Source organism: Aethalodelphis obliquidens, unplaced genomic scaffold (assembly GCF_003676395.1).
Source record: "Aethalodelphis obliquidens isolate GAN/ISIS:26980383/991018 unplaced genomic scaffold, ASM367639v1 scaffold55, whole genome shotgun sequence".
NCBI lineage: Eukaryota > Metazoa > Chordata > Mammalia > Artiodactyla > Delphinidae > Aethalodelphis > Aethalodelphis obliquidens.
Genome location: NW_020837999.1, coordinates 5,003,143 through 5,016,809, shown reverse-complemented (window position 1 = coordinate 5,016,809; position 13,667 = coordinate 5,003,143). Strand labels below are relative to the sequence as shown.

The window sequence follows — 13,667 nt, the reverse complement described above, 5'->3', positions numbered from 1 at the left end:
TTATCAAACCCAAGGAGGCAGACATGGGAACTACCAATTTATAGCCAGTAGGTCAGATGCACATGTAACTTCCTGGACTTGCAATTTTCATCTGAAGGAGCAGCTCAGTCTTGTGGGACTGAATCCTTAACCAGTGGAATCCGGGGCTAACTCCAGGTAGACAGTGTTAGATAGAATTGAACTGAACTGAATTGAACTATAGGACACTCAGTTGGTGTCCAAAGAGAACTGGAAAATTGGTGTGGGAAATGATCTACACATTCGGTGGCCAGCAATATGGAGAGTGGTGATGAATAATGGAAACAAGTGTTCTCCTTTCAGGCATCAATATAAGACATTATAGTATGAGGAAACAGAAGAAAGACAAAGGATAACCATTTTAAAAAGCAGAAAGAAAACTGGGCTAACTTCACTCTGCAAATATGTTTCATAAGCCAGAGAGGCAGAATCTAGAATAAAAGCATGAACAAGAGTCCAAGAATGTTTTGGAGATATATGAAGGAAGTCCTTATAAAGCTGAACTGTCATTATCTAAATGAAAATCGATCACAAATTGGGAATGATAATAAACAAACCTCTGGATCAAATTTGCCTTAACACTATTATGAGTTTGGGGGCTACTGAAAATAATAATAATAAATACATAAGATGGAGAAATGCTATTTGAGAACACAGTCCTAAGCCATCAACAGCAAGCATTCTCTTAACACAGCATACTGTACCAAAACCCAAAGAAAATTTTAAAACAATTTAAATTTAAAAAGTGAAGAAAGAAAGTCTCAGAAACCCTTAAGACTAAAACAGAAAAGAATTCAAAAATAGAGCCCCCTTTTATTGACATTAGCTTTGGTGCAGGTAGGTATCATCAGCACTCATTTATTTGACCATCACTATGATTTGATAAAAATATGCTTAAGTATTAAATTCAGTATTTTGTTTTTTAGAGCTAATATAATTAGAATACATTATAGCTGCCAAGACTTCTTCAATTATCTGACATATTCAAAACTGAACAAAAGAATACTGATATACTTTCAGAAAAAAAGTTGGTTAAAAAGAGAGTAGCAAAATTAATATATGGATATAAAAACAAGAAAGCACTAAAAAAAATTCAAAAAACAGAAAGCACTGTACACCGATCAGATCATCCAACACCCAGAACACTGACAACACCAAAAGCTGACGAACATGTGTAGCAACAAGAACTCTCATTTATTCTTGGTAGGAATGAAAAATTGTACAGCCACTCTGGAAGACAGTTTGGCAGTTTCTTAAAAAATTAAACACACTTTTATCATATGATCCAGTATTACACTTGTTGGTATTTACCCAAAGGAGTTGAAATCTTAAGATTTCCAAAACACACTGATAGCAGCTATATTCATAATACCAACAGTTGAAACAACAAAGATGTCCTTCAGAAAATGAATGGATAAATAGTGATACATCCAGACAATGGAATAATATTCAATGCTAAGAAGAAATGAGCTTTCAATCCATGAAAAGACATGGAGGAAACTTAAATGCATATTACTACAGCATGTATGGAAAATCTCTGTAGCTTCCTTTCAATTCTGTGAACTTAAAACTGCTCTAAAAAACAAGGTCTTTAAAAATATATAAATACATTCAAGTAACAAAGAAAAAACATAAGAACAAAAAATCAAAAGAGAAAAGAAACATAAAACAAATAATAAAATGGCAGGCTTAAACTCTAAATTTACATTAAATGTAAATGGCCTAAATACAAAATTCTAAGACTGCTGAGTCAGGCAAAGTGAATGAAAAACCTCTGCTGTCTATAAGAAACTCACCTCAAATAAATAAGTGATATAACAAGGAACCAAAGACTCAGTAAGGATGCAAAAAATTCTCACCATATATTTAACAAACTTTACACCACACCATGCAATTGCAGGAAACACATTCTTTTCAAGCACAAATATTTCAAAATTTAATGAACTAACGGGTGATAATGCAAATATCATATTAAGAAAAACACTAATTATTTTCTGATAACAATGCAATTATAACAGAAATCCAGAATTAAAAAAAAAAGAAAATCCCCACATCCAAGTAATAAGTTTATCTCTAAATAACCCACATGCCTAAGAAAAACTATAATGAAAATTAGAAACTATTTTGAACTAAGGAATAACAAACAAAATGCCATACCATAATTTTTAGATTCAACTAAAAGAAAAATTGTGGCCTCAAATGCCTATATTAGAAAAAAGTCTGCCTACTAATATGTATATCCAAATTAACAAATTAGAAAAGAAACAACAAAATAAAACCAAAGAAAGTAGAAGGATGGAAACTGTAATTATAAAGAGGGTATTAATAAAATGGAAAACAAAATAGAGAATATAAAACTGAAAGTTTGTTCCTAGATAAAACTCAAAATTGTTACATTCCTGGCAAGAACTGATCAAGAAAAAAGAGAGAAATGCACAGCACCAATAAGCAGAGTCAGGAATGAAAGACATCACTAAAAACTCTGGGGACATCAAAAACTTAGTATTAAGACCAAGCTAATAGCAATAAATTTGAAAATTTAGATGAAACAGACAATGCTTAGAAAAAGTATAACATGTCAAAAATGGTATCTAAAACAAAAACCTGAATAAGCAGTAACTGAATCAATACTTTAAAAGCTTCTGCAAACAACAGGTCCAGACAGCTTCTCCAGCAAAATCCTTAAACATTCAGCAAAGACATCGATCCTGGATTATACAGATTCTTCCAGAAAATAGAAAAAGAGGGTACATTCCCCAACTCATTTGATAAAGCTATCTTTATAACAAAATTGGACAAGATCAGTGTAAAAAAAAAATTAAAGAACAATCTCATTAATGAATACAGATGCAATAAGGAAGGCAAGTAGGGCAAACAACTGTCCTGGTGGGGTTTCTAGAATGCAGAACATTCAGTGATAAAACTAGAATACTCTTGGGCAAATCAGGACAGTTGGTCACCCTAGGTGCAAAGTTGATTGACTTTTTAATGTTAAACCAATGTAATTATCCAGTTTAACATAATGAAAAAAAATATCATCTCAACTGCACAAAAATTTTGGAGAATACTCAACCCCCACTTATCATTTAAAAAAAAAATCCTCTTAGGAAACTGGGAATAGAAACTTAGCTCCTTGAATGATAAAAAAAAAAATACCTACCAAAAACCTACAGAAAACATCATACCTAATGGTGACACGTCGAAAGCTTTCACTTTGAGATCAGCACCAAGACTAGGATGCCCCGCTATCACCACTTCTATTCATCATTGTACCGGATGTCCTAGCCAGCAGAGTAAGACAAGAAAAATAAATAAAGGATATAAGGATCATAAAGAAAGAAACTAAACTGTTATTATTTGCAGATGATGATGCGTACACAGAAAACATAAAATAATCTACAAATAAATTATTAGAATTAATGATCTTAACAAGGTTGCTGGATACCAAAAGAAATGTGTCAAAATCAACTGCATTTCTATATACCAGCAACAAATAGTAAGAAACTGAAATTAAAGACACAGACATCACTTACAATAGCATAAAAATGATTGAAGACCTAAGAACAACTCTAAAATAAAGACATGTTAAGAATAATCCCCTGAAAAATATCAAAATTTTTAAGGACATTCTTAAGGACCTAGATATACAGAAAGAAATACCACGTTCAAAGGCTAAAGGACTCAATATTGTAAAGATAGTCTCCCAAATTCATCTACTGAGTCAAAGTAATCCCAATAAAGATCACAGCAGGTGTACCATGGAAATGTATCAGCTGGTTCTAATATTTATAGAGAAATACAAAGAGCCATGAATAGCTGAGACTTTCCTAAAAAAGAACAGTAACTTACTTTAAAGTTCTAGTGTTTAATACAATGTGGTATTGCCAGAAAGATAGACAAACAGACCAGTGGAGCAGAAGAGAGCCTAGAAACCGACCCACACATGTATGGACACATGATGTATGACAGATGTGGTATTTCAAAGCAATGGGAAAAGGATGGACTTTTTAATTAAGGATGCTTGGACATCTGGACATCCATATGAAAAATTCCCAAGTAGATTATAGATGCGAGTATGAAAAATAAAAGGTAAAGATTCAAGTAGGTAATATAGTAAAATGTCTTCATGACCTCAGGTGGAGAAGAATTCTTTACCTAACATAAAAGGTACTAATTATAACAGGAAAGACTAATAAATTTGACTCTATTATAGACAGAAACTTCTGCTCATCAAATGACATCATTAAGACAATGGAAAAAGCAGCCCAATTAGAGGGGTAAAAGATTTGCTATAGATAAGTAGATATAGAGATAGATAGATAGATAGAACAAAGAACTTTTATCTAGAATATATAAGAAATATATAAGAAAATCAACTAAATAGAAAAGATGCACAAAGCTTTAAACAAGTACTTCACACATACACAAAAATCCCAATGGCCAATTCATAGTACTGTGTACTCAACCTCACTGGTCTCAGGGAAATGCAACTTAAAACCACAAAGAGATAGCAATACATATCCTAAGATTTGCTAAACTGAAAAAAGTCTATTGCCACCAAGTACTGGCAATAATATAGTGCAATAGGAACATTCCTACAATGCCTGTAGGAAGAGTAACCAATACAACTGCTCAGGCATTGTTTGGCATTATCTATTAAATTTGAAGATGTACATATCCTATGACTCATTAATTCCACTTCTACATGTGTAGCATAGAAAGATATATACTAATATATACCTGGATACATATATAAGATAGTAACATTGTAAATAGCTCAAAACCAAAAACAACGCACAAGTCCATCAACAACAAAAATGGGGTGTATTCATTTAATAGAATACTACACAACAACAAAAATGAATCAATTATAGCCATATACAACAATGGGGATGAATCTTAGCACTGAGCCAAAGACAAGAACAAAACATTATATAATGCAGAAGTGCATTTATATTAGTTCAAAAGAAGAGACTTATAAATACTTAGGCATCAAAACAATAAAGAAAAACTGAGAGGTGATTACCATAAATATCAGAATACTGACTACCTAATGGGCAAGGGAGAAGGCTATAATCTGGAAAGGGTAGGGAGGGAGCTTCAGGAAGCCTAGCAAAAATCTATTGTTTAATCAGGATGATGGTCACACGGATGATCACTCTACTATGAATCTTTACACTGTAAATTCGTTTTACGAACTTTTCTGTGCTTTATTTCATATAAAAACATTGTAAAATTCAATTCTTTCAAATATTCAAAATAAAATTCCGAACAAAACCAAAAGGAAACCAAGACTCATCAAAACTGTCCTATTACAATGAATTAAACAGGTACCACAAATATCCAAAAGTATATTTTAAAATTAAATCGTATGAAATATAAGGCAATTGTTCAAATGCTGGTACAAATTTGCACAGAGGAGACTGGCTTTTACATGGAACCTAAAGTCCTTTTGTTCAACCTGACCATGAAGAAAGAATAACATGTTCATTTAAAAACATATATTTATTAAGTGTTGTGGGAGGCTGGCTGTAAGAAAGCCTCCAAAGATTCCCACCTCAGAATTCACACCCTTATGTAATTCCCTCTCTTTGTATAGGCTGGACCCAAAGATTTGCTTCTAATGGAAAAAACAGAACACTTGTTGAGATGTAACTTTCAAGATTAATCTACAAAAAGCATGTGACTGCTGTCCTCAAAACCCTCTCTTGCTCCCTGTGAGGGAAGTCAGCTGCCACACAGTAAGTTATCCTATGGAGAAGCCCATGTGGTAAGAATATGGTATCTCTTTCCAACAGCCAACGAGTGAACTGGGAAGCATTCCTATCCCAGTCGAACCTTAAGATAACTGCTGCCCTGGCCAACACTTGGAGCGTAGCTTGGTGAGAAACCCTGAGCAAAGGCACTCAGTTACTCTGCACCAAGATTCCTGACACAAGATATTAAATGATGTTTTTAAGCCATTAAATTTGAGGGTAACTTGTTACACAGCAACAGATAACTAATGAAAATGCCTACTATGTGCCTTGCACATTCCTTTCTCTTAATATTCAAAGGAGAGTCAAGGAAAAAATAAATCACAAATAAAAATTAAATGTAGGATTCTAACAGCAAGATGTGACATTGGAACAAATAAGTATGTTAAATCTGAAAAGCAGATTCAGAGTCTTGGTTTAGACTCATCATAACTGCAATTAAAAGTCAAGCATAAAATCACAAAGTTAATTTTCAAAGTCTGAATGTTAATCTTAGGAAAAGAAAATCAGAAATAGTAGTTTGTCTCCTGGTCAGTCTGTATTTTGCTTGAATAAGTTCAAGTATAAATTATACTACAGGAGATAAGACCTTTAACAACCATATTCACTTTGAGGATTAAACACACAATATATACTTTATAATATATGCAAAAAAAGTAACCACTCACTTCATTCTGTCTGTACTAAATCATGAGGTATTAATCAACTACATTTTCTAGACTAAAGTTTACTATTTCCAAATCACTAGTGTACCTGACTCCAATCACAGAAAAATTAATGAAATTTAATCAAACTGGTAAGTTTTTAAGTCTGTTATCCTAGCTCCAAATTTTCAAAGTTTTAAAACTTTGTTAACCTAGCTCCTCAGAGTCCCTTGTGTAGTTAAACCTGATATACTCAGAATCACTCAATTATGGATACACTAAAAACAAGAAAACCAAAATATATTAATGACAGTATAATCATTGCATATTAAGAGGCACCAATATCCAGAAGTACTTGGAACCCGTATGTTTCTAGGTTAAATTGCCTATCATAAGAAAATATGATCCAAGAGAGAAAAAAAATCTATCATTCACAAGGATCTTGTAAGATTCAAATTAAACTCAAGTTGAAAAATTCTAAAGCACAATTAACCCAGACATAATAACAAAAATATAGGAACACTGATACTAAGGGCTCTGTGATCAAAGGCAATATCACAGAAGAAGCTATTGGAGGCCACTGCATCAGAGAGAGAACAAATTAATATAAGAAGGAAGAGCTATCGTTGGGAAACATTCTCCACTGATCTCTCCCATTTCTGCACATCTTTTGATAACTTTTGTTCCAAATTATCTTTTCAAGGATGTCTGTTTAGTGAACACCCTGGCAAGACAGAAATACTGACTTCCTCCAGGAGAGGGGGCAGATTTGTTTTCTGATCAATAAAATAAAAATAGTGTCTCCCTGCAGGGCAAAGACTGAACAGATTTGCTAGCAGACCCCTTTAAAAGACTGGGGTTTCCTAAGTTCAAGGTTCTTTGGTTGTAATATATATCCTTTGTATATGCAGAATCTACCAAGGCCCATCTCTAAACCGCCCCTGAGGGACTTGCAGGTCATGAAGCTGATGCTGCCAGATATGCCATGAGTAGTCAAGACTATTTCCAACCCAGAAGTCTCATGTCTTCTGCCAGCATCTATGAAACTGTGGCGGACTAACTTGTCAGCTTGCTAGTAAAAATCCCAGAATATTCATAGTTGTTTATTTTATAGTTATATGCTGCATCCTTCTTACCTAAGAAAATTTCAAATCTAAATATATTGCAAGCATTAACAGACACTAGAGAAGTATGAAAAACCTCAGAGGCTAATGAAAACCTTAAATAATTCAGATCATACACAGTGATCAGCCATTTCATTTAACCCCCAGATATCCATATGTTTGGACTGTTCACTTAATTGATTCATTATCAGGTTATTTCCTATGTACCAAATCTCACTCGATGAGTTCAAAGTCGAAGGTGAAAAGAACTACATAAAACTACTGGAAAACAATTTCACATTCTGTTTTTAAAGGAGAGAAGGTATGTACGGAATATAAAAAATTATCACTTTTCAAAGAATTTGCTATAGCAAAGACGGTTGAGTGTACATACTGAATTAATAATTTTGTTTCCGTATGCTATAAAATGTTCAGCTTTGTTACTCAAAGTGTGGTCCACGGACCAATAGCATCATCATCTGCAGCTTGCTAGAAATGCAGATTATCAGGCTCAAACACACACCCTCTTAATCAGAATTTGGATTCTAAGAAGATCCTCAGGCTATTCTTATGCAAATTGAAGTTAAAGTACCCACCAAAAAAATAAAATTAAAAGTCAAGAAGAATATATAGAACTCAAATTCATACTGAAGATAATTTTTAATAGATACTAAAACATTAAAATCACAACTGCTACCTCAGTAAAAGTTAAAGAAACATACAATCATAAACCAGGTAAAGAACATTTAGCTATCAACACTAGCATAACACAGAAAAATCCAATCTGAACAAAGTAAGAAAAAGTTAAAAACAGACATCGTGAATAGTCCAAAAAAAGCAGAAATATCAAACTAAGATAATGTAAAGTTCTGGCACTGCACACTTAAAGTACTTCATCAAAACAAGTTCTCATCTTTTTATTTTCAAAAATAATAAAGATGGGGCTTCCCTGGTGGCTCAGTGGTTGAGAGTCCGCCTGCCGATGCAGGGGACACGGGTTCGTGCCTCGGTCCGGGAAGATCCCACATGCCGCGGAGCGGCTGGGCCCGTGAGCCATGGCCGCTGAGCCTGCGCGTCCGGAGCCTGTGCTCCGCAACGGGAGAGGCCACAGCAGTGAGAAGCCCGTGTACCACAAAAAAATAATAATAATAATAATAAAGATGGCCTGGAACCTAACAAATAAGGTTATTTTTTTTTTTGAGTAAAAATGTCCTAATTAGACAGCTGAAAGTAAAAATATAACAGTTGGTAATTTAAATATAAAACAGTTTTCAAAGTTATTTTAGCATGCTACCAAGAACACAGGATTTTGCCTTTCATTTTCCCATATTTTATACTATTGTGAAATGACTGAGGAATCTTATAAATGTTAAATTAGGACATTCTGTTATAAAATTATTAATAAAAAGTTATGTTAGTTATCCTGCATGACTTACACTTTCCAAGTTCTAAATAGGTAGCTATATTTTTACTTGTTTCCCCCCACCAAGATGTATTTTAATCATAGGAAAATTGTAACCCTCTCTACTTAAGACTTCATTATCTAAATTTTCCTACGTTTTCTTTTCAGGGTGAAAGTTAGGCTGCCATTTGATAATTCTATTATCTATTCTTTATAGCTTTGAGGTAACATCATTATATTCACTCCTATAGAAAACTTTTTAGCACACCTCCAGAAAGGGATTTTTAAAATATCAAGTTGTAAACGTAAAAGAAGTTAAAATAACAAAGTTTAAAAAAAAATAAAACTCCTGAAAACTCAAATGCTTTTAAATGTTTAAATAAAATTTTTAACCTGAAATGCCTTCACAAAAATGGAGAAAAAAATGGGAAGAGTCAACAATAGTAAATGACACATTACGTAAAATACACAAAATAATATACCTCTCTCTTATTTCTTCTTGCAACCTTGAGGAATTCCATAAGGATCTGTAGTTGGGCTGCATGTGATTCCTATAATAGAAAATTATAATTGTTCTTTTAAAAACATAACTTTGAGTTCAAAGTTTTCTTTAACACCACAGTATAATCAGTATGAAGCAACCTAACTCATCCACTTAAGTTAGTCTCTTATTTCTATTTAGTCATTTTCCACTTGCTAACTGACATTTTTAAAAGCAAGCCATTTCCCCTAAAACTAACCTGAAAAAAACGGGTAAATGGGTGTTTTCAACTACATTTCTCATCGACCATGCAGAAAAAACTATTTATCGGAAATGGCAATTCTGTTATCTGTCCTGGCTTTCTCTTCCCCAACCAAACTAATAAAACATCAAGACAAAAACTGTAGTGGAGGAACTTCCCTGGTGGTCCAGTGTTAAGACTCTGTGCTTCCAATGCAGGGGGTGGGGGTTCGATTCCTGGTTGGGGAACTAATAAGATACCACATGTTGTGTGGTGTGGCCAAAAAAATTTTTTTTAATTTAAAAAACAAAAACATAGTGGAGCCAATGTAGTTTCTAAACACTGAAATCACTTTCCCCATAAGAATTTAACTTGCAGGGGAGTAAGAAACATAATAAATAGGAAGAAATTCATGCTTTTCAGAAATCTAATTTACTATTTCTGGTCATTAATTACTCACACAGATGTGAGAATTAATATATTTCTATGAAAGATTTCAGTTAAACTCAAAAATTTAAAAACAAAATTTTAATATTATCAAGTGGAGGGGGGGTAAAATAACACACATTGGTAACAGAAACAAAGATGTAATAGATAAATGGTAATTATAAGTTTAACATTTTTTGTTATCAAAAAATAAAATTACAGGGGAACTCCCTAGTGGTCCAATAGTTAGGACTCTGCCCTTTCAATGCCAAGGGAGTGGGTTCAACCCCTGTTAGGGGAACTAAGATTCCGCAAGCACAGCCAAAATAAATAAATTAAATAAAATTACAAAAAGATACCTTTTAGTATTAAAATGTACACAACGAACCAATGAATTTCAGCTACATCTGATAAATATACATACAAAGAATATCAAAAACTAAAAGTGGAATAACAATAAGACATGGTTTATGAACAACTACAATTCTAACTTTCCTATACATATTTTAAAAGAATAAAAAAGTCCAGCGGAGCATTTCTAAAACAAACAACAATAAGAAAGATTAATAAAACTTTCATTTACCTGGCTATGCAACAGAATTATTTGAGGCATTTTTTAAAATAGACACTGGGATGGATTTTATATGATTCTGTTACTCTAGAAAAGATTCCAGAAATCTATATGTTTATAGATTGATAAGAATACGCCAGTCAAAATTTCAAGACTCACTGAGATATTGCACATACTACAAAAAAGCATGGCCACTTCAGCTTGCAGGATCTTAGTTCCCTGACCAGGGACTGAACCCAGGCCCTTGGCAGTGAAAGCACAGAATCCTAACCACTGGACTGTCATAGAATTCCCAACTTCACTTTCAATGAACTGAAACTAGCTCAAGCAACAACTGAGCACCAACTCAGCTAAATTACTGATTAGACCAAAGAGGTGAGTCTCTTATCCTTGCTCCCTGACAAAGGGAAAGACAAGACCATTCAGAAAGAAAGTATTAACTACTTTAGTCTCTTTACTGCTCTTGAATACAACTTTAAAATTACAAGACAGGGAAAGAAGTAGGAAAAGTCAAGAGAAAAAAACAGGCAAAATGGGACTTCCCTGGTGGCCCAGCGGTTGGGAATCTGCCTGCCAATGCAGGGGACATGGGTTCGAACCCTAGTCAGGGAAGATCCAACATGCTGCGGAGTGGCTGGGCCCGTGTGCCACAACTGCTGAGCCTGTGCTCTGGAGCCCGCGAGCCACAACTACTGAGCCTGCGTGCCACAACTACTGAAGCCCACATGCCTAGAGCCCGTGCTCTGCAACAAGAGAAGCCACTGCAATGAGAAGCCCATGCACCACAACGAAGATGCAACACAGCCAAAAATAAATAAATAAATTAAATTAAATTAAAAAAAAAAAACACAGGCAAAAGAATGAAATTCACAGGTGACCCACTTGCTGGAATGAGCAAAAAAGACTTTAAAATATTTCTCTATATTATTAAAGAATTAAGGGGGGGTTGGTGGGATGAACTGGGAGATTGGGATTGACATATATACACTAATATGTATAAAACAGATAATAAGAATCTGCTGTATTAAAAAAAGAAAAAAGAATTGAGAAAATGGACAAAATGAGCGAAAAAAAGGAGAATTAGAAAAGAATTGAAAGAACAAAGTGTAAACCTAGAAATGAAGAATAAATAGTCTGAAATAAAAAAATAAAAATAAAAAAACTATGAATGCAGTTAGGAACAGATGGACAGAGCCGAGGAAAGGAATAATGAATTCAAAGACAGTTCAATATAAATTACTCAATCCAATTCAGAGAGAGAAAAAATAAAAACAGAGCATCAGAAATATGTGGGATAATATGAAACAATAAAGGGCTTCCCTGGTGGCGCAGTGGTTAAGAATCTGCCTGCCAAAAAAAAAAAAAAAAAAAGAATCTGCCTGCCAATGCAGGAGACACGGGTTTGAGCCCTGGTCTGGGAAAATCCCACATGCCACGGAGCAACTAAGCCTGTGTGCCACGACTACTGAGCCCGCGTGCCATGACTACTGAAGCCCGTGAGCCTAGAGCCCATGCTCCGCAACAAGAGAAGCCATCACAATGAGCACGCACACCACAACGAAGAATAGCCCACACTCTCAACAACTAGAGAAGGCCTGCGTGCACCAATGAAGACCCAACGCAGACAAAAATAAATAAAATAAATAAATTATTTTTGAAAAATGAAACAATAAAACATATGACTTGAATCCTAAGGAAAAGGAGAGAGAGCACAGGGTTGAATAAATAATGGTTCACATGTCCAACAAACAGATCCTCCTGTTCTGTGAAACAGAAGCAGGATGAATATTTTTTAAATGAAAGCTAGGAATATCACAGTCAAACTGAAAACTAATGTCAAAAAGAACATTTAAAAGCAGCTAAAAAGGATACACTAGGGGAAGAAGATTAAGAATGACTGGAAATTTCATCAGAAACAAAGGAGCAAATAGAAAATGAAAATATGTCTTTAAAGTGTTAAAAGAAAAAAAAACTAGACTTCTATACAGAACAAAACTATCGTCTATACAAGAAATAGTAAAGAAAATTATACAGACAAAAGGGAAATGACTCAGATGGAACCTCAGATCTACAAGAGAAAATGGAGACATCTCAAAGGGTAAATATTTTGGTTTAAAAGGGTCTTTTCTGTTTCTTTTTTTGCATCATTTCTTCAAAAGACTATTAACTGTTTAAAGCAAAAATAACTGGTGGGGTTTATAATATAATTTGAATCACAAAAGGCAGGAGCTTGGTAAATTGAAATACTATAAGGTCTTGCACTTTCCATAAAATGGTATATAGCTGACCCTTGAACAACACACATTTGAACTGCATGGGTCCACTTATACATGGATTTTTTTCGATAAATACAAACTGCAGTACTACACGATCCATAGCTGGTTGAATCCATGGATAATGAACCGTGGATATGGAGGGCTGATTATAAAGTTAGATGTGGATTTACAACTTCGCAGGCGTCAGCATGCCTAATAGCTGCATTGTTTAAGGGTCAACTGTATATTCAGTGTTGACTGTGAATACAATGTCCTTGAAGTGGCATACTATAAACTCAAGGTTGACTGTGCAAAGTAAAAAAGGCATTTTGCAATCTTTAGAGAAACCACTAGAAATACAATAATAAGCAATATGCGAAAAACAGAGAAGATGCTATACTAAAATGAAACCCTGGAAACTCAATGATCTCTAAAGAAAGCAAGAAAGGAGAAAGGGTAAATAAGGAATATATGGAAAAACAGAAAACAAATACCAACAAGGTAGACCTCAAGCCTGACCACATTGATAATTATTATATATTACATTTAAATGAACTTAAGTATTTGAATTAATGAGCTTACTAGATTGCATTAAAAACTCAATTACATACAGTTAAGAGACACATTTTTAAAATATAAAAACAACAGAAGAAAAGTAAAAGGGTACAGAAGAATATACCATAGAAACTCTAGTCATAACTAAGCTACTGAGGCTATATTAACATCAGAAAATATAAAAGCAGACTCCAGAACAAAGTATATTTCCAGCA

The 13,667-nt window shown here is 34.0% G+C and overlaps 1 protein-coding gene across 7 annotated transcripts in view; it reads right to left on the bottom strand.

Annotated features, from left to right (window-relative positions):
• COP1 (COP1 E3 ubiquitin ligase) overlaps positions 1-13,667 on the bottom strand; it is a 272,596-nt gene that overhangs the window by 191,518 nt on the left and 67,411 nt on the right. For 6 of the 7 annotated variants that reach the window (XM_027086241.1, XM_027086244.1, XM_027086246.1 and 3 more), the window contains one exon: positions 9,406-9,474. The exons of the other annotated variant lie outside the window; for it this stretch is intronic. In XM_027086241.1, coding sequence (XP_026942042.1) covers positions 9,406-9,474 — 69 coding nt within the window. The remainder of the gene's footprint in view (positions 1-9,405; positions 9,475-13,667) is intronic. 7 annotated transcript variants of the gene reach the window in all.